The 20551-nt window shown below is 39.6% G+C and overlaps 2 protein-coding genes across 6 annotated transcripts in view; one reads left to right on the top strand and one right to left on the bottom strand.

Annotated features, from left to right (window-relative positions):
* Positions 1 to 3782, bottom strand: part of raskol (Ras GTPase-activating protein raskol) — a 55765-nt gene extending 51983 nt beyond the window's left edge. For 2 of the 4 annotated variants that reach the window (XM_020948899.2, XM_020948902.2), the window contains exon 1: positions 2625 to 3782. In XM_020948899.2, coding sequence (XP_020804558.2) covers positions 2625 to 2703 — 79 coding nt within the window. In that variant the 5' untranslated portion in view covers positions 2704 to 3782. The remainder of the gene's footprint in view (positions 1 to 2624) is intronic. The other 2 variants (XM_020948900.2, XM_020948903.2) reach the window with 1 other exon arrangement.
* Positions 3783 to 5806: 2024 nt separating this feature from the next.
* Positions 5807 to 20344, top strand: Pits (Protein interacting with Ttk69 and Sin3A). Of its 2 annotated transcripts, XM_086835782.1 has the most exons (4): positions 5807 to 7327; positions 16144 to 16233; positions 16367 to 17019; positions 17081 to 20344. In XM_086835782.1, exons 1-4 carry the CDS (start codon positions 6364 to 6366, stop codon positions 17219 to 17221), a joined length of 1848 nt encoding a protein of 615 aa, XP_086691908.1. In that variant the 5' UTR covers positions 5807 to 6363; the 3' UTR covers positions 17222 to 20344. The 2 variants fall into 2 exon arrangements, with proteins under 2 accessions (XP_086691908.1, XP_020804001.2); XM_020948342.2 differs by lacking the exon at positions 16144 to 16233.
* The last annotated feature ends 207 nt before the right edge of the window (positions 20345 to 20551 follow it).

Raw genomic sequence — 20551 nt, 5'->3', positions numbered from 1 at the left:
AAAAGGCGAGGCAAAAGGTTACCTTTGAGAATGCGAATGCCATCAATGACCTTGACACACACACACCGCACACCGCACACTGACACGCATACACCTGGAAATAACAACACACACACCTTCCTTCCGCTGCGGGCAAATAACCGTAACAGAAAGGTAAGCAGAAGCGAGGAAAACGAATGAAATCAACAACTAAAAAACAAAAAAACTAAACCAAAAACGGCAATAAGAGAAGTTGCCTTCAAGGCGAAGGTAGCCTTTATTTTAGTTTTTTTATCGCAATCGTTCATGTGTGTGTGTGTGAGCTATTACCAATTTTTTCTTGTTTTTTTGTTTTTTAATGTACGTGCCCCCTTCAGTGCTCAATGCTAATCCATAGATACACACACGTGAATAGGGGTCACAGGCGACAAGACAAAAACAGTCGAAGAAATCAATAACCCTTAAAAATAAATAATAATAAATTAAATTTAGGGGAAATGTTAAAAATTTGAACTTAATTTCAAATAATAATAAAGTAAGTTCAGGTTTATTCCATTTTATAAGTCATTAAAATGTTTTCAAGTGCTAATAATAACTTGTAAACTTGTGAGTGAGTGAAATTTTACTTAATACATTTTATTAAATATTTTCAATTACAGTACAGGTATTTTTAAAGCTTGTAAACTTAAAGAAAGACAAAATAAGGATATAAAAGAGTACTTTAAAATTTTAAACCCAATTTCTAAACAATTAATGATCAATAAATATAAAAACTAAGCTCAATAAACTTCAAATTACTTTATTTATGATTAAAAAACCATCTTTCTCTACAAAATATCTTCCCTAATTTTATGAGTAGATACATTTCGGCATAATTTTAGCAGATTTTTAGTAATTAGAGAGAGAGACCCTTTTTAGCTACCTGTCAACCGGCACCACCACCTGTGCCACGCCACTTTGGTCGCCTGCACCGCTCTAGCGACCCTGCACATTTAGGGGACTTTTATTGTCTATTTGCCAAAGTATTTGGATGTTATATTTGCCTATACCTTTTACCAAGGGACAGGGACACCCTCTCTCTCTATCTCTCTGTGAGTGAAACCAAAAACACCGACAGGTAAAAGGCCAGCCAGGTGGAGAGAGATAGAGTGAGAGAGATAACGGAAAACAGAGTGAAAAATGTGGAAAGGTATTTTTTCCCAGGCCAAGGAATTTGCACAGGTGACACGAAGATACTTAAGAGAGCAGTCAGTATGTAGGTACATCCCAGAAGGCCCATCCATATCCACATCCACATCCACATCCGCAAAACCGCATCCACATCCGCCTCATCAGCTGGGAGTTTTTCCCCCCGCACCCTACGCCCGATTTTCCCCCCCTGTGAAAATCCACTACCATAACTGTCAACATTAAAACACTCGACTTATGGCGGGACTCCTCGTTTGTTTTACATTTTAATGGGGTTTTAAAATAGTGACAGATTTAAGGCCAGCTTAAAAAGCAATTCGACTTGCTCATTACCTTTTTTGTGTCTTTAAAAAATATATCTACTTTTTTATAAGAAATGAATTTTCAATTACTGTTATTAAACGCACGCAATATTGGCAAATGGTTGCCTTAGTAACCCATTAAATAGTTGTGGTTACACTTTAGTTAATTGTTAATTGATTTGCAGTTATACAATGTCTTTTGTCTTGGCCAATAAAACGTGGGTACTGCAAGTACTTTACTAACTTATCCGATCTAAGCCTCACATTACTCATAAACTTTGTCATTTCTGTTTAGTTTTTTTTACACAATTAAAAATATGAATTAAATTATAGCTTCGATTAAAAATAATGGATACTTTTTAGCATTTATTTGTATTTAAATATATTTTTAAAACTTGAAATTCTTTGCATTATAAGAACTCGCTTTAACTGAAAGTTAATATGGCTTAAATTCAGTTAAGCCTTAAATAAAAGTTACGTTTTCTTAGTAAATAAGTAGATTTAATAGATTTTAAATGTCTTTTCTGGTTGATTTTTGTTTGCAGGAACTTTAAAGATATTTTATATACAAATTTCTGTATATATTGGTTCAAAAAAGACAGTAAGGAACATCATTTTTTATCATTTAAAGATATTTTCTTGAAATCGAGATATATTTTTTAAAAGAAAACCAAGAAATTAACGTTGTAACTACCTTTTTTTGTGTTTAACTTATTTGACTATCTAATTAAGATATCTGATGATTTATTGATTAATGATTTATTTATTAATTACTACATTCAAGCTAAGTATTAACACCTTAACCTATCCCATAATTAAAGTAAATCTTTTGAAATAAGAGATATTGGGTTTTCTATTTTTGTTTTCTAACCATTCAACATTTAATATTTTAACTCATACCACAAGTTTTCTCTATAATTACAATCTTGGAAACTGCTAAAATCATCCTTAAACCAATATATTTAATCTTAGAATCAACTCGCTTTCTTATAATTTTGATAAACTCGGAAATTGAATGTTTTTCCCTACTTAAAACTCTTTTGGTGTATATCTTTCTTATAATAATAAATGTATACCCCTTATTTAGGCTGTTATATTTACTCTTCAGCCTAAACTTAATGTTTTTTGGATGCTAAATAATGATTAAAGACTTACCGCAAACATCTAGCCATCCCTCGATTCTGCTGGGATAGGAAATCGTGGAGGCTCGACTTAGATAAGTTCGTCGTCCCATTATGACTGTGGTGGTGGGTGGGTGGTGGTTGGGGGGCGGGTGATGCTGCCTTTGGGGGGGGTGGAGGTATGGATGCTGCTCTCAGCCGCTCGTTTTCTCTCTTTCTCTCCTCTCTTCTCTGGGGTTGCTTCTCTCCCCTGGCTCCTCTCCGTGGGTTCACTTATCGTTTAGCTTATCGACTCGTTGAGTTTGTTGCTGTTGTTGTTGTGCTGCTTAATTTGAATATTGATTTTGTTTGCCGTGTTGTTGTTGTTGTTATTGTTTTTATTGCACTTGCCTTATGGCTTTTAGGCCTTACTTTATTTTATTCGTAAAAACACACACACACACACAAGATTAAAGATGAGAAGAGTAGGTTAAAAAAAAGCGAAACAAAAAATAACAACGTCGAAAACTGTGCGTCGTCGAGTTTCAAATCGCGATTCCGTTTCCAAGAGCAGGTTGTTTTACTTCTTTTTTTCGGCTTTCGGTTGGTTTTGTTGAGTGATTTGTTTCTTCTTGTTTTTGTGTTTTTACGATTTTACGATTCCAATTCCGATTCCACTCTTTGTTTCCACGCACGAATCCGTGTTTTATTCTCCATCTTCGCCCCCCGCTCTCAATCTCTCTGCTCTCAAGCACTGCCTCCTTTTCCTTTTCCTCTTATTTTCGGTGTTTTCCGTTTCGGCCTGTTTTTGCGGTTCTTTTGCACTTTTTTTTTCTTTTTATTTTAGCCCTATTCGCAACAGCTGAGTGGCACTTCGGTTTTCGGGTTTTATCTCATCTTTTTATTATTAATATTTAGCGTTCGAAGGCCGGCATATAAATAAACGTATTGGAGTCATCGAGAAACTTTAATTTACGCGCGCCGCCGCCAGTGGCTAATTCTTTATATTTTGGTTTTATTTTAAATCACGACTCCGCCAACAACAACAACAAAAAAAGATTCAATCACACACGTGTGTGGGTGTGTGTGCTTCTGTGCTTGCGAAGCTCCAAGAATATTAACCGTTTTGCCGCACTCCCACTTCCACCGCACTTAAAAAAAAAAAAACAATGAATGAACTAGAGTTGTTGAAAAGATATCAGAATAGCGCTATGTTTCTTTCGGTATATTTTGATATTTTTGTTTCGGTCACTCTGAATTGCGAAGCTGTTACTTAACATTTTACATCTTACACGCCTAGATAACAATTTTACACGTTTACATATACATGGGGCCATATCTCGCCTTTGGGGTTGAATTCTCATACATAGAATGTAAAAATGTAGCGTAAAATTCATTAACAGACCTGCTTTCACCCACAGAGGAGAGTGTAAATTAACAGATTCTCTATCGTTGGCTGTCGGTCGTTGATATATCGATAATTAGTTTGCCCAAATATCGATGTTGCGATATTTATTGTCACTCCGTATTTCCGAAGCTGTTATTTAAAATTAGGAATCGGTAACAATGAACCCAATTTGAGAAAACATTAACATTGAGAAATCATTAACATTCGTGGGCTGCCGGGAACAAGGCTGCCACTTCAGCTTTTCCCGCCCGGGCTAAGGTTAAAGATTTCTATAAGTAAATAATTACAGGAGGTGTGATAAAAGAAAAAGCTTTCATAGTTTGGCGGCGACGTTGTCATGAGCGATTTGAATGTAACTAGTTCGCATTATGAACGAAAAGACCAATGGGCACACTGCACTTGTGGCGCAATATTTAAATAAATTTTAAGCTAAGTTACTGTAATAAAAATGTTTAAAATATCCAAGATATGACTGAAACCATAACTTATACGTCTTATACGGCCTTTTTATTCGTATAAATAGTAACGTTTTAATAATTAAATTGATTAAGAGAATTTATCCAAAAAAAAGTCTTGATTTTAGATGAAAGAAATGCTCGACTATTAATCCGCTTACTCTATTTTCGACTGAGGATTTATTGGCAGCTTCCTTGTGTGCTTTGTGCAGTGTGGGCTTAATCACACGGCCGGGACTGTGCGGCTGGAAAGGGGTCGCGTTGGGGCCTTCCCGAGACCCCGTTAGCTGTTCGTGTTCGTGCTCCTTTTCCGCATTGCTTTTCCAGGAAGCTTTTTCTTTTTGCAGCCCATACAAACGACGAGCAGCCACCGACAGGTTGTACATGCACATACACCCCGCACACACACACATCGTGGAATTTGGAATTTGTCCCAGACCATGGTTCGCCCAGGATCTAGCGGGAACGAGACGGAGATAGCACATGCAACGACGTATTCAAGGTCCACCTACATACATATATATACGCACATACACAGTGTGTGTATCCATCGCAGGACACGAACTTTATATGGTGTATATATACAAGCAAAGAGAAAAATGTGGGTGGTTGGCATGAGGGCGGCTTTCGTCACTAATGGGCGCCTTTTGGGGAGATTATTCTCCCAGCGGGAAAACAGCTGACTACCCGCGTTGCCAACCAATGAGCCCTGTGTTGGCAATATTCCGGTTGGGCAAAGGGTTTAAAACTGGTTAAATATATACACAACTTTTTGTAAAGGTCCTTTTTAAGCCAGTGTATTCCCTTGTGGAAAACTGGCCATATAAAAAAGAAAATTTAGTTGGTCAGTGTATTAATATTAATGGGTGGCAAACTGGGATAAGAAAACTAATTTTTTTAACCTGGTTCCCGTCCATGCTATTCTTATTGGCCTTAGCAGGCAAAGCAGTCGATTATCGATAACAAAGAGTTTTATTACTCTCCCATTTATCGCTCTCCCGCTCTCACTCTCTCGGCTCTTGAACGCTTCAGTTTTGTCAATTTGACTATTTTAACATCTATGTGGGATATACTATTTAATAGCTGCTAGTGGGGATTAAATTTTAATATTCCATGAGAATTTGGCAAAACGTTAGCCTTTTGATAACATATGTATACCTTTAACGATGCCAGACATGTGGTATTGCCTCGTATCAGTACACATTTTTGTTATATGATATTATAAATGATACTTAAAATAGCTATTTAAAAGCTAGTTTAGCTATTTATCGCGACCCGCACAGCTCGGCACTCGAGAGAGCCCGCTCGGCAGCCTTCGGCTCAGCTCGGCTCCGTGGAAACCTATAAATACGAGTGCAAGCGGCCATTCGGGAAAAAATTTTTTTTAACAAACTGACGTGACTTCCGTGCCGCTTCGCCGGGAAAACGGAAAAATTAAATTAAAAATTTGCAACGAAGGCGTTGTGTCGCGGCTAAATTAGCAGGAAAATCGGGGAAAAATTAATGGTGAATCGGCAGTTGACTTTTCCGTTAATCGGTGCGTCGCCCAGTTTGCCGTTTTTTTGTGTTGCCGTTCGTTCCTCCACGTTGTTGGCGTCGTGTACGTGTCTCGCTCTCTCTCTCTCTCTCCTGCTCCACCGCATGCAAGAGCGACGACGAGCAGAAGCAGCAGCAGCGACGTGTGTGTGTGCGTGCGCGTGTGTTTGTGTGTGGACAGCGCAGCGCAATAGCTAAACATTTTTTTTGTTTTTTCGGGTGGCAGAAGAAGAAAATGCGTGCGCCCGTGTGCGTGTGTGTGCGTGTGCAAAAATCAATATAAGGAAGAGAAAAAGCACACGATGAAAACATAAAAACAAAAGCATCATAAGCAGAAAGCAGAAAGCAGAAGGCGAGGAAACGAAACAAGCGGAAAAGAAACAGTTATTCCAGCCATGTCGCTGCAAACGAAGCGCCAGCACTGCTATCTGTGCGACCTGCCCCGCATGCCCTGGGCCATGATCAGCGACTTCTCGGAGGCGGTATGCCGCGGCTGCGTCAACTACGAGGGCGCCGATCGCATCGAGGCGGTGCTGGACGCCGCCCGCCAAATGAAGCGCCTGCATCCCGCCAGCAAGCGTGCCCACGAGAACGGTGAGGTCTCCTCCGTAGCGGCCGCCGCCGCTGCCGTGGTCCTGCAGCAGCAACAGCAGCAGCAGCAACAACAGTTACAAGTTGGACCCGTGCCGGGTCCAGGTCCGGGCTCCCATCGCGGTGCACCGCCCGTCCCTGGGCCGGGTCCCTCTGGCGCCGGCGGCCCCCTGTCCCTTGGCTCGGCCGTGGCCGCCGCCGCCGCTGCCGCCCACCATCATCATCAGGCCGCCGTTGCGGCCGCCTATCAGATGCCCGTACCGCGCATTGGTCCGCCATTGGATTATCCCATCAAGCTGGAGGATGCACCCGGCGGCGGTGTGCGGCCCGTCCGCATCTCACACATGACACCCCACCATTTGCCGCCAAATGCGGCGCGACAGCCTTCTGGAGGCGCCGGCGGCGGCGGAGGAGTACCGCCGTCCAGTGGAGGCAGCAATCTACCGCCCGCTCTATCCGTCAACCTGAAGCGCCCGCCCAGCGAGGACGTCGACGTGGATGTGGCCCAGCAGCAGGCGCAGCATGGCCTGGCGCCGGACGGCACGACATCGCTATCGGCTGTCCAGGGTGGCGCCGGTGGCGGTCCGCCGGGGGTCAAGCGTAGCGCCATGGATGATCCCGCCGGAGGTGGGGGTCGGCCGCCGCTAACACGCGGCGAATCCCTGCCGGCGGCGGTCAGTTATGTGCCGGAGCGGCAGCTGGGCGGCCTGCGGGACAAGCAGCAGCCGGTGCGGGCGCCCAGTTTCGATGCCTCGACCTTCAAAGCAGGTGAGAGAAGAAGTTATGGAGGGAAAGAAGGAGGAGTTTCGTTGTCCAAAGTTCAAGGCCCCTCCCCACCTGGTCAAGCTACTTGTACATATATGGGAATCGTGGACAAGTCACCCTTTGGTTACGTTACATTGATGCATATTTAATTTTCCTATCGATTCCAAATGCTGTTCGAAATCTAATGGACGAGTGTGCCATAATAAGAACTTACAGATCTTAACAATAAATCTATTATTTCAAGAAATCATGAAATATTGGCAAATGTAATCTTGCAAAATCTTCACTTTTGATTAGTTATCAGGCTAAGCTGTATATATTTTAACATAATATCGTTTTACCTACTATCAGCCCCACTGATCAATCGAATTGCTGGGAGAACAGGGTTGTTTCCCAACGATTACCCTGATAGCTTCGTCTGGACTACAGTGATCTCTCCCTAACAAGAATCTTCTCAAGTTTAATATCTAGAAACTGTGTAATCCAGGACAAAAGAAATCCTCTGATATTTACAGCTCAATAAGAATGCTTTCTCAGTAAAAAATTCTTATGAAATTAAAGGAAAGTATTTATTATTAGGAATTTTCCTTCTAATTTCTAGAAATTCCAGTGAAATGCCCCCAATATCTAATTACCAATAAATAGTTTACCCAAGGTATAAATTCTTTACAACGAAATATGTGAAATGTAAGCCCAGCTCAGAAGGCGCCCACTGTATTTGTTTACCGTTGCCCGAGTGGAGAGTGGAGAGTGTAGGAAAGTGGAGAGCCTGCGATCGAGGCAAAGAAGAAAGGGATTTGCTGGCTATCCTGCTCTAGCTGGTGCTGGCGCTGCTTCTGCTGCTTCTGCTGCTTTTGCTGCGGTGGGGGTGAGAGGGGGGGAGCAACGAATGTTGGCGATAAGGCAGGGCAGCCAAACTGGCACATAGAGATATTCAGGCCAGAATGAAACAGCGTGATTGCCTCTATTCCTTATCTCCTGGTTAGGAACCCTACTATCAGTGCGTGTGTATGTGTATGTGTGTGTGATAAGCAGAGCGGGGTGCTGAGATTAGATAACGCTGCTGCTGCTGCTGCTGCTTATCAGTGCTCGGCGCTTATCTTGCAGATGCGTGTGTATGTATAACACACACACACAGATACGAACAGTCAAAAGGCCGAAAAAAAGGCAAGGCAGGAAAATAAACGTTAGTTGGAAACGCATTTTGCAACCCTCCGCCGAACCGAAATAAAAAAGGGGCTGCCAACCCTTGCCATTAAAAGGCATGCGCACATCCCGAAATATATAGGGAAAATATACACACTCCCCACATATATGTACAACATATATACATATATATACTATATATGCATACACACACCTATATAGTCACATCCACGTTCGCTTACATGCACGTACGTAATCGTAATTGCAAGAACAAAAACGCAAAAAGCTAAAATACACAAGACGAAACGGCAGCAGCAGCAGCAACAACAACAAAAATGCCGCAGAATGTAATAAAAACAGAGACGTGCAAAAATCGACGACGCTGACGTTGTAATGTTCTCGCTCTCTTAGTTTTTAGTTCGCTTGCTCGCTCACTCACTCTTCCTCTTCTTTCCAAACTGGTTTTCTCATTTGTATGTGTGTGTGTGTGTGTTGCCTTTTTTTTCTTGGCTGCGCGCGCAAAACGTCATTAAACTTGTTTTGGTTTTCGCTTCGGCTTCTTCTTCTGCCGTTTCTTCCTCTTCCTTCGCTGCTCCAGCCTTTTCTGCGCCGTTTTACGCTATGCGATAACAAGTTGCACACACACACACACACACACACCAGCTAACACGACACACATACACAGCTAGCAAACGAACCAGAGTGTAGATAAATTTTAGTTGGTATACGAATTACGGAACGAGCTGCAGTGACAAAAGCAACAACACTCCCCAAAACAAGATGAAAAAGCTAAGGAGAGAAAAAAAACAACAATTTTTTTTGCTCATACCGATGCCGTCATCAAACAGTGGGGCAAATATGATTTTAGGAGACAAAAATAAGAAAACCTGAATCAATAGTAAATGTAATGATTTATTTTACTATTTTCTAGATTTATTAAAAATGCCAAAAATGGTTAAGCTTTCTCAATATTATTTTATGCATTTAATAAAAAATTTGCAAAAGCTTAGGGAGTTTAAAAAAATTAAAAGCACTAAAACATGTTGAACGGTATTATATTTTTACTTTGGAGCTTATAATACCCGCCCACTGTGCCAAATTTGCTTTTTGTTTTGTATTTACGTTACGCTGCTGCTTCTTCTTCTTCCTGTGTGTATTCGTTTCATTACCAAAAAAAAAAAAAAAAAACAAAAAAAAACATACCAACTTGGGTACATACACATAAAAATACATATATACAAACATATATATGGCGTTTGTGTATATACCAAAAATATAACAAACATTTTCTCGGTGTACAGAGGAAAAATTTGTACAAATATATATATGTATATGTATTTTTGTATGAAATGGAACGGCAACGTGCGCGCGCCACCCCCCTCCCACTCCCACTTCACACCCTCCTTTTCGTTTCGTTTCATTCAGCGCTTCGTGTTGCCGGCTAAGAGTATCTGTGTGTGTGTGTGTGTGTGTGTGTATCTAGTTCGTATGTATGTATATATGCATTTACTGACTGACCATTCCAATGCGTTCGCCAGGAATTTGTTCGTGCTTTCCATTTGGTGCAAGGAGTGTGCAGTATGCCGGGCAGGAGGGTGTGTAGAGCACCTCTCTCCCTCTCTCTCTCACTCCTAATTAGACATTGCGTGCCTCGTTGCAGCTGCAACAACAGCAGGCCATGCCAGTAGCAGCATCTTCGGGCAGGTCGGCGCAGGGAGTGCGAGCGGGATGGCTAGCTGGAGTGCGCTTGGCCGCTCTGTTAACCGTTAAAACACGTGAAGTGTCGATGTAGCCGAGGCGCTGCTCTCAGCCGCTGATTAGATACAGCTGCGGTCACGCCACTAGTATTTCTTTTTACCAATAAAAGTAATTCATTACAATTACAGCGAATACAGTGAGGCAGGAGTAATATATGTAATTTTATATAGAATGTTTATCATATTGTTAAATTATAATTAGATATTTTTCTATATCCGTGAAGTTCAATTAAAGCCAAGTTAGTTGAGTGGAGAATAGGGTATTTAATGCTATCTTTAGCCTTTCTATTTGCTATTCCCCAGATAGTGTCAATGAGGTTGGCACTTGGTATATGCGTAGATAAGCAGCGATAAAAATTATCGGCCCAGATTGCACCAGGGACTGACTAGGACTGTGACCATATCTTATCATATCTCAGGAACCCGACCATGTGGTTAGTTGATAAGCAAAACAACTGCTCGATAAGGTACCTAAGCCCCAAAACATGCGACCCACAGAGCAAATAGACGGAAAGAGCAGCGTCCTGGCATAAAGTTGCCGCTAAAAGCCAGATATGATATACAATCGTCGCTTTTTTGTTTGATAACTGAAAACTGATCGATTATTGATGGATAGATGACGGGAATGGTATTGGTTTGATTTATCAACATATTCGGAAATTTTATCATATTTCTGAGATTAAAGTTATTGTTAGATGGAAATTTTGTTTGTTTTTTACTGCTTTCCCGAGTATAAGTTTTGAAATAAGTGATTCAATGTATTGTTCTATATATTGAGAATTGTTATAAAAGATTAACTTCTTGGAACTTCAAATTAATCTAAATGTTTCTTGTTCCCAAGAATTGACGAAAATTTTTGACATTTCTATTAAATCACTATTTCTTGAAGAATTTTTTTAAAACGTTAATCGAAATACATTTGAATACATAATATCTCTTATATCCTTTAGATCTCAAGCTATATCCAGTGTGACCAAGTGGCTTATCTTTTGCGTCCTTTTTCCCTTCCTTTTCCTGATTTGGCCTCTTTTTTTCAGAGGTTCTTGATCTCTGTGGGTGAGATCATCCCGATTTTATGTCTGTCTTCTGATAAGCTCACTTTTTTTCGGTTTCTTTTCATGAAAGCCGTCGCGAGATAAGATGAGATTCCGGAGGGGAAGTTTAAGTACAGGGTACACAAGATTTCGATTTGATATTCCATTTCCTTTTTCACGTCCATGCCACTTTCGTTTGCTCTTGGCCGCGCTTTATGCACACAGCTGTTTTGTTTATCTTATCTGAAATTGTTAAGTGGCCGATGCCGTCCATCGGGGTCCTACTCAAGCCTATCTTATCAACCATGGCCAACTTTGACTGATAGCGACGCACTGTACCGGGTCGCAATACTACTTATTTGTCTGTCGATTTACATTCCCATGCCCCATGCCCCATGCCCATCGCCGTTAAGGCATTTGTTTATTTTTCATTATATCTCTCTCCTGTTTCTTGTTAAAGTTTTCTACTTTAAATAAACACGAATGTAAAATGCCTTTGAAGAATTTTGTTGTTGTTGCGGAAAGCTATTGGATCCCACTTGAAATTGTATTTCCACTTGGGGCAATCTTTCATTATATTGAAGCACCGAACCTGAGCCTAACAATTTCCCTTGAAGAATTTTTAAATGTAATACCTAAATAATACGGTAACCTATTAAATGTCATATGGATCTAATAACTACTTAAAGTAACTTACTACAAAACAATAAAATTGATAAACATGAAATGCCTTGATAAGGTTTATTTATAATCACGCATGAAAAAATATTTGGACTTATCAAAAAAGGAGTCCATTAATGAAATTTGGCTATACATTTGTGAAATACTTCAAATAATCAGTTATCAAAATTAAATGGGAACTGTGATGCAGGATATAATCCAGATTCGTAACCGTAATTATCACATTCCTTGGCATATAAACAATCTACAAGTTGGAAGTACTCCATATTATTTGAGATGAGTGGAAGCTGTGAAATAATATGTAGAAGGTCAGAGTCATAATTCCGATTACGCACCAAATATTCGATTATATTTGTTGTTTCGTAAACAATTGCTCTTCCCCAGGGGAAATTCTCCTTTCCAAGACCCATGAAAAAAGAAGGACTAAAGAGAAGTTAAGGAACAAGGGGATGGTGCAAGCATCCATTGGGTGTGGTGCTTGCTGCTGTTCGGTTTCATTCATTGGAAGGCAACTACAAACAGCATGGTTCTCTTTTCAAATACACACAAAATTGTATAAATATTTATTTGTTTATACTTTTCGCCCCCGGTACTATACAGTTTTTGCTCTAGCTTGAACATTTTTGTAATAAATTGTCAAATGATTCATTCTAAGCAAAAGTAGTGCGAAAAAAGAACACAAACTATAAACATTGAATATCGCAAAAATATTCCATAGACAGGCAATATGTGTTGTGAGCACAAAAACCTAAACTAATCTATAAATAGGTATCCTCACACTCGGGTTATACGGAGAACTCGGATCGCACATAGCGCGAAATTTGTTTGTTTTTGGTTTCGGGCTCCCAATGTATGAAAAACAAATAAACATTGGGGGAATATCGGATGGATATACACATATATATGCACTGTAGCTATCCGCGTGTATATAAAAGTTGTTTCAAAAATAGATTGCACCGAAGTTGCAAGTCAAGTGAAGTTCGAATGCAGTAAACTGAAACTCTGATTACAGTGGGTTCGCGGGAAAAAACAACATGCTAATGATATGCATACTCTTACAAGCAAAATAATGTGTAATACTGGGAAAAGATTATAATGATTTAAAGTGGAATTCACTGCTTAATGAGTAATATCATACAGATAGTTTCTTAGTTTCTCAGATTCTGAAACTGATTCGGAAAGCGTGCATAAATTTTTAAATTGAATAAAGAAAGGAATTATAAAATGGAATATAAAAGAATAATAAATGACTGCTAGAGGTTTCACTTTTATTGTATACATATTATCCGTTTTCCTTATTCTTAACCTCCTACTTTTGTCTGCATTTTGCCCACTGTGCGTGGCACTTGAAACTGTATGTGGCGCGTGCATGCTATCTCCCTCCAACGCACTCTATCTCTGCATTCTTCTCAATGGGCCACGCACATGCAGCTGTGCCACTGTGCAGGAGTGCGACAGGGCTTTAATTCGCCTGTTGTTGGTGTTCTCCAACTCTCCACAAGTGTGGTACAGTGACCCTTCGATAAAGCTAAATACTTGCAACTTTTTTACATATATAAATACATTTACATCAAACTTGTATCTTTGCAATTTGTAATTGTTAAGCGGCTGTGTGCGTGTTATATTTATTTTGTGTTATTTTGCCAATTGTTACAGTGACCCACGGCGTGATTTGGTGAATTATTAATTCACTGCAACGGGCGTGCACTGTATAAACAAATGCTATAAATACACACGCACACGTACATACGAGTGTGTACGTGTTGGGGCCACACAACATGCACGATGTCTTCCTCCTACAACACCCCACCCCACCCCGCACCATTTTTGCATTTTTTCCTTTTCGTTTTCGCCTTTTGCCAATTTAGCGAACACAAAACGCAAACGCAAGCAACAACAGCATGTGAGCAACAGTTTATCAAATAAATAAACATAACAGCACACTGTCGCATATGTGTGAGCTTAATTTCGTATGCAGCCCACTGTGCGCCGCCGGCAAACTGACAAGCGTCGACATTTGAGCAATGTGCCATCGTCCGTTGGGCATACAAATTAAATTTGTTCGTTTTTTTCTTCTTTTCTTACCTCCCCCTCCCCCTCCCCCCAAATCCCCTTTTCTTCTTTATTCGCTTCTTTTATATGTACTATTTTCGCCTCTTCTTTTTTGCTTTCAATATCAAGCAGCTACGCGTGCGCGTGCACTGCATGCAAAATAACGAAAGTAATTAAAAAAAAAAAAAGGAAAAAAGCCAATAAGCTAACAGCACGTTAACAGCGCAACAACAGAAAAGCGCGTGACGAGCAACAATAAAGCAAAAGCTGAAGAAGAGGCAAAGGCAGAGGCAGCAGCACACGACGAAGCACAGTCAAAACAAAACTGCAAAATGTGTATATGTGTGTGTGCGTCTGGTGTACATACACATTATTGCATGCCTGGCATGCAAAAAAATAACAAAACGAGTGAGCGAACGAGAGGGAAAACCCCGAACCGGCTGCAGCTATCTCGCCCTCTCTCACTCTTACGGCTGTGACGTATGCGCAGCAGCAGCTAAACTTGTTTCGTTTTGTTTCATTTCGCCTTGTATCGATTCCATTTCGTTTCGTTGACGTTGAAAGATGAAGAAGAAGACCAACTGGGGGCCGAAACGGTGAAATAAGAACAAGAATGACACGCAATCGTGCCGCGGCTCGTGACGTCACATTTTATGGCTAGCCGGCGGCTGGTGAATGAAACTTGTTGTTTTTGTTTTTATTGTTGCTGCTGCTGCTGCTGCTGCTGCTGCTGCTGCTGCTGCTGCTGCTGTTGTCGCAGTTGCTGTTGTTGAGCCGGTATTGCTGCCGTTGCCAAGTATATATGGAGATGTAAATATGTATATGCCTATGTAATTATCTATATACGTTTGTATACTAAAAAATATATACAGCAATGGTAAAATAAGAAATAGCAATTTCATGATCAAATTTTTTTTTAAAAAAGTCTATGGGAATAGCAAAATTTTTAATAAGATTTTTACATGATCTTAAAGATAATAAAAAAAAAAATTTTATCATGAAACTGCAAAAATTAACAATTAACAAACATTTGATATATAAAATTATTGTAAAATATATTTTTCACGTAACAATTATTATTAGAAATTTGCTTCAATTTTCCTATTAATTAAATGCTTTACAAAAGCGCTATTTTTAGTACCATAACTGTGTGCCTATATGCACGCACGCACACACAAAAATCTAGAAACATGTTTCGTGCCAAGTTCTAAAATTACTCTGACGAAATAACAACAATAACAAATGAGAAGAAAAAAAAACATGTGCAACGAATTTGATTCAATTTGTTTTGTATTCATTTGCATGAAAAATCGAAAGCAGAATCTCGTTGAATGAAAGCGGTTCTGCTTCTTTACTCGATTTTGCTAAATATTTACATGACTTACAGTGGTATCAATTTAAAAGTGAGCCTAAAAAATATACATATAAATAATAGTAATGATCATAAGGATTTGATCACAATTAATAATAATACTTTACGAATTGTGTGACAAGTATTATTTCATGAAGAAGGGGGGCTTGTCAAATCTTTAAAATGTCTATTTTAATATTGAATATACATATTATATGCCGTCTGTGGTGTCATTATGTCGACCTTGACTGTATAGGCAATCGTTGGTGGGTGTGGGTATATTTATTTGGGGCCAAGGCCCACTGTACATTGCACTTGACTCAAGAGTTTGCGGACCTGTATTGGGTTGCAACAAGAAAGATGTGTTCATTTGTTCACCAGTTCAACTGTTCATCGAGCGGGTTTTCCTTACTTGCTCACTTGGTTTATTTGTTTACATTTGTATACTTTATTAATTTCATTCTTTGATCACCTTTACTGGGAATGAATTAGAAAATGAACGAGAACAAATTGTTCGCTAGTTTACTTGTTCACTAGATCCTTTTGATTCGTTTACTAAAATGTGAAACAGTTTAGTTGGTTTCCTTCTTAACTTGTCCACTTGTTTATTTCTTTACTTGTTCACTAGGCTCAATGTTCACTTGCTCTCTTTGTTATTGGCTGTTCACTTGTTCATTCTTCACCCTAAACAAGTACGCTTACAGACCAGTCCCTATAATGACTAAAAGACCCCGACTCTAACATGATCCTTCCAAATGACCATCCCTAATCCGATTCCAATCCATCTGTACATTCCAGAGCACATGTCCCCGGCCAGTCGACGTAATGGATCGAGTCCGCCCTCGGGACCGCTACCACCGCGCAGTGTACACTCGCCGAACAGTTCGGGTTAGTTTTTTATACCTCCTTTTTTTGGACACTTATGGGAATACACAGTGGGGAAAACTAGTTCTAGTTCTGCTAGTTCCCAGCTGATTTGAAAGCTTAATTGGATTCTAACAAAGTTTATTCTTCCTTGCAGGCTCCTCGTCGGGACGTCGCTCATCCGGCTCCCGTCACGTGTCCAGCACCACAGTTACCAGCTCTGAGGTTGGCGGTTCAAATCCCGGCCAAGCAGTGGTGGCCAGCGGTCTTGGCGGCGGTGGTGGAGGTGGAGGAGGCGGTGGCGCCGCTGGAGCAGTTTCCGCGGGATCATTGGGCGGACCGACAGGCGGGGGCAGCGGACAATTGAGTAGCTGTACCAGTGGCGGACCAGGTGGCAGTGCCGGCTCTGGAAGTGCCGGAGGAAATGGTGCCGTAGGTGGTCCCGGTTCGATGGCGCAAAATGCGGTGACGGGCGATGGAAGTCCGGCCGGCAGTGGTCCATCCGGTAGCAATGGCAGCGGTGGATCCGTAAATCCCGGTCCGGGAAGCAGTGGCAGTCAGGGCGGTGGTGGCACATCCTTGGCAACTGGCGGTTCAGCGGGTGGTGGCAGCAGTCTTGGCGGAGCACCAGGCAGCAGTGCCGCATCCAATTCAGCAGCGGCAGCGGCGGCAGCAGCCGCCCAAAATGCCACGCTCAAGTGCACCCTGTGCCAGGAGCGTCTCGAGGATACGCACTTTGTGCAGTGCCCCTCGGTGAATCATCACAAGTTCTGTTTCCCCTGCAGCCGTGAGAGCATCAAGCGACAGAATGTGAGTAGAATTGCTATCTATATCCTACTGGGTATCTGGATATAATCGTACTATTTTCCAGGGTCTTGGCAACGAGGTGTATTGTCCCAGTGGCGATCGATGTCCATTGGCCAATTCAACGATACCGTGGGCCTTTATGCAGGGCGAGATCACCACAATTCTGGGCGAGGAGGTCAAGGTGAAGAAGGAGCGCGAATCTTAATGTCCATTTTACTGTAAGAAGCTGCGCAGAGCTTTGGAGCACTTTTGAGTGGATGAAGCCCTGGGAAATTGGGACACTACGAACTGCGTAATGCTGTTGGGTCTCCAAATCCAATCACGGCGCATCCTCCTCAACTCTCTCTTGGTTGGATAATCGGCATATTTTTGGGATTTTGCGGATGGATTTGATGATAACAAGACAACATTGGAAGGCATTGATTGGGAGGAGAAGCAACCGATTTTTATTGTGGCCACGGCATCATTGGCGAGCGGAGACAACCTTTTGTGCTCTGCATTTTGTCCACGACGACCGACCAAACAACAACAACAACAAAAGCAACAGCAAAACAACAATTTTGTAGGCGTAAGCAACAAAAAAAAAAAAAAAGAAACGAAAACGAAGCAAAACAAAGCAGCAAGTAAACCGCTGAAAATCACTTACAAGAAAATAAAAAAATACAATTTGTTACAAGCTAAACTCATGAAAATGAGATGAAAAAAAAAAACAAAGAAAAACAACCACAACAAAAACACCAACAGTTTTCGTAAATGAGAATCGAGCAGCGAAAATACGTTGAATGCCCATTTTTTGTAGCATATTTATAGGCGGCGTTGGGAGAATTTGTCCAAACACCAAGCAACAAAACAACAACACACCATAAAAATTAAACAAAAAATGAAAAACAATTGCATACGTAGCCAAGTGAGAAGATAAAGAGAATGTAGGATTGACGAGGAAGAGGAAGAGGAAGAAGCACCGTACCGAAACAGCAAAAAGAGAGAGAGAGAGCATGCAAAACTTGAAAATCATTTATTAAATACACAAAGTAAATAAATTAAAACAAGAGCATGCGGAAAATGCACTTGCGCTCTGGCATTAGATATAAAAAATCCCATTTTTTTTTTTACATAAAACCTATATACATATAAAGATATATAATATACGATAACTATAGATTCTGTTATGTAGGCTCGCTTGCGGGCGACTTAAATCGATAAGTTATGCTTAGTTTGTACTAATTAATTAATTTATTTCTATACATGTTGTCTATTTTACAAAAGTCCACATTATTTTATCCCCTCCCTCACTCTATTTTTTTTTTATTATTATTATTATTATTATATATTTTATTTGTATTTTATATAAATATATGCCTATATATTTTTTTGTATTTTTAAACTAATTTAAATGAACACAAAACCCACACACACACACACACACACACACACGAGAATGGAAAGGAATGATGTGAGCGAGAAAGAAAACAGTTATTATGCTAAAGAATTGTACATACGTATGCATACCACATAATCGGAATATAAATATATACATATATTTAATAATATAGAAATCTATATATATTTGATGTTGAAACAAGAAATTGGGCAAACACACGACGAGCAGCAAACACATTTTTTGCGCGAGGGGCTTTTCCCTTGAGAAGGAAACGAGGACGAAGGATCAACAAGGAGTTGCTATCGAAATTTTAGTAGGAGGAGACGATTTTAAACCAAGCGAATAGCGATCGCTCACAAGAAACTTTTAGCAATATTTTTGTTCGGGGTAAACAGGATACACACAGTCTCTAAAAATCACAAATAAATATTTGCATCACAATTGGCAGATATTTTCCTCGGAAAATCACCGTTTTTCCTGTCCCATTTTGCAGTTTCTCAGCTCCGGGAAACAAAACTTTTAAATGCATTAATTTTTACTAGCCACGCGAAGGGGAAAGCGTATATATTTATGAACAAACCACACACGGTATGGTAATTGCAGAGTGTCAAGCGAATTAAACATTAAATACAACGTATACATACATATATATATTGAAGAGGCGAATGGGCAAGATCATAATATTATCATACATAGTATTATATCACTTTTGGCTCTTTTCGGGCCCGATTCGATTAATTGTAGATGTCCTAGCGATAAAACTGAATACAATTATCAAAAATTCCAATTTTATTCAAGAATATCTTTCAACTTGTTTTGTTTTGATTTCCAAATTAAAACTTAAACTTCTTAGAACAATTAATTCTGTATTTGGGTTTTGCAACATTTCTATTTCTGAGTGAAAATGCGATTGGCATGTAAGAGAAATCGATATGATCGACGATTTATCGATAATATGGCAAAAGTAAGTGAAATAATAAGAAAGTAATTCTCTTATTCTCTTTTCAATCCACTTGTACATTTATATTACTCATTTTACTCAGCCCCCCATTTGGTTTTTGTGAATGAAGAGAAAAAACAAAACAAAATATAAATAAAAATATTAAAACAAAAAAGAAAAACACATTTTGTGATATAGCCTAGCAGGAGCAACAACCAGAGAAGCGCATGAAAATCCTGAAAATCGGAAAATTGGACCGGAAGAAACTTTAGCAGCTGGACAACAGCCACAATCGATCTCACTTTGACAAAAAATGGGGTTCGCAATTGAAAAATAAGAACAGAAAAACAAAAACATAAAAAAAATCAAAAAGAAAAAACAAAGCATAAAATAAATCATACAATAGGCCAATACCAACGTTTTAGCAATCTAAGTCTAAGAAGGAAACTAATCGAAATTTTCTTTACAATAATAATAAAAAAAAACTAAACTAAAAACTGAACTAAAAACTAAATATAAAATAACGTTTGTAAACCTTGTGCGTGTGTGTGTAAAACAGTAGTGCTATCTAAATATAATACTGATCAGATATCGCATAATGCATCAAACCCTATATAAGTACGAGTACATACATATTAAAAACAACAAAAAACAAAGAGAAAGTATAAACTATATTTGTGTGTTTGATGTCAGTCTAAAAACTAAATGTTAAAGTCAACTAACGATCACGTAATTGTATTGCATAGCCTAACATTTTTTGAACGAAGCAAACCAAGTCGATTCGATTTAGCATGAGTATCAACTTTATACTATATATATATACATATATATATATATATATATATATACATAACGACTAGAAGAAGCGAAAGTGGTGAGAACACGAAAACGATAAACCGAACGAACGAAAGCAAAAACCAAAAACGGAAGCGGAAGCTGGCAGATCGATAGATCGGAGTCGTGAATGACGGGCAAAACAATTAAAAATTACTATACAAAAAATCGAATACACATCTAAGTGTTTTTTCTGGGCGGTATAAAATACTTCAGTTTATTTTGGCATAAAATATGTGTTCATATTATTATTTACTTAACCTTAGTCCTTTTTATACAATTTCTCTCTTATTTATATTTTGATCAGCGGTAGCACTGCGTATACGTGATATTTCTATTAAGTTTTTCCATACAATTTCTAAAAATACTGGCATCAATTC

The sequence above is a fragment of the Drosophila serrata genome, unplaced genomic scaffold (assembly GCF_035046125.1).
Source record: "Drosophila serrata isolate PLE 108 unplaced genomic scaffold, ASM3504612v1 contig_276, whole genome shotgun sequence".
Classification (NCBI taxonomy): Eukaryota; Metazoa; Arthropoda; class Insecta; order Diptera; family Drosophilidae; genus Drosophila; species Drosophila serrata.
This window is presented reverse-complemented; position numbering and strand designations above follow the sequence as displayed.

Excerpts from the sequence above, each read along its gene's own strand:
- Pits (XM_086835782.1), top strand. The coding sequence starts at position 6,364 with ATGTCGCTGCAAACGAAGCGCCAGCACTGCTATCTGTGCGACCTGCCC. Across the intron at positions 7,328-16,143 it reads TGCCTCGACCTTCAAAGCAG|AGCACATGTCCCCGGCCAGT; the intron begins GTGAGAGAAGAA and ends TGTACATTCCAG. Across the intron at positions 17,020-17,080 it reads AGAGCATCAAGCGACAGAAT|GGTCTTGGCAACGAGGTGTA; the intron begins GTGAGTAGAATT and ends ACTATTTTCCAG.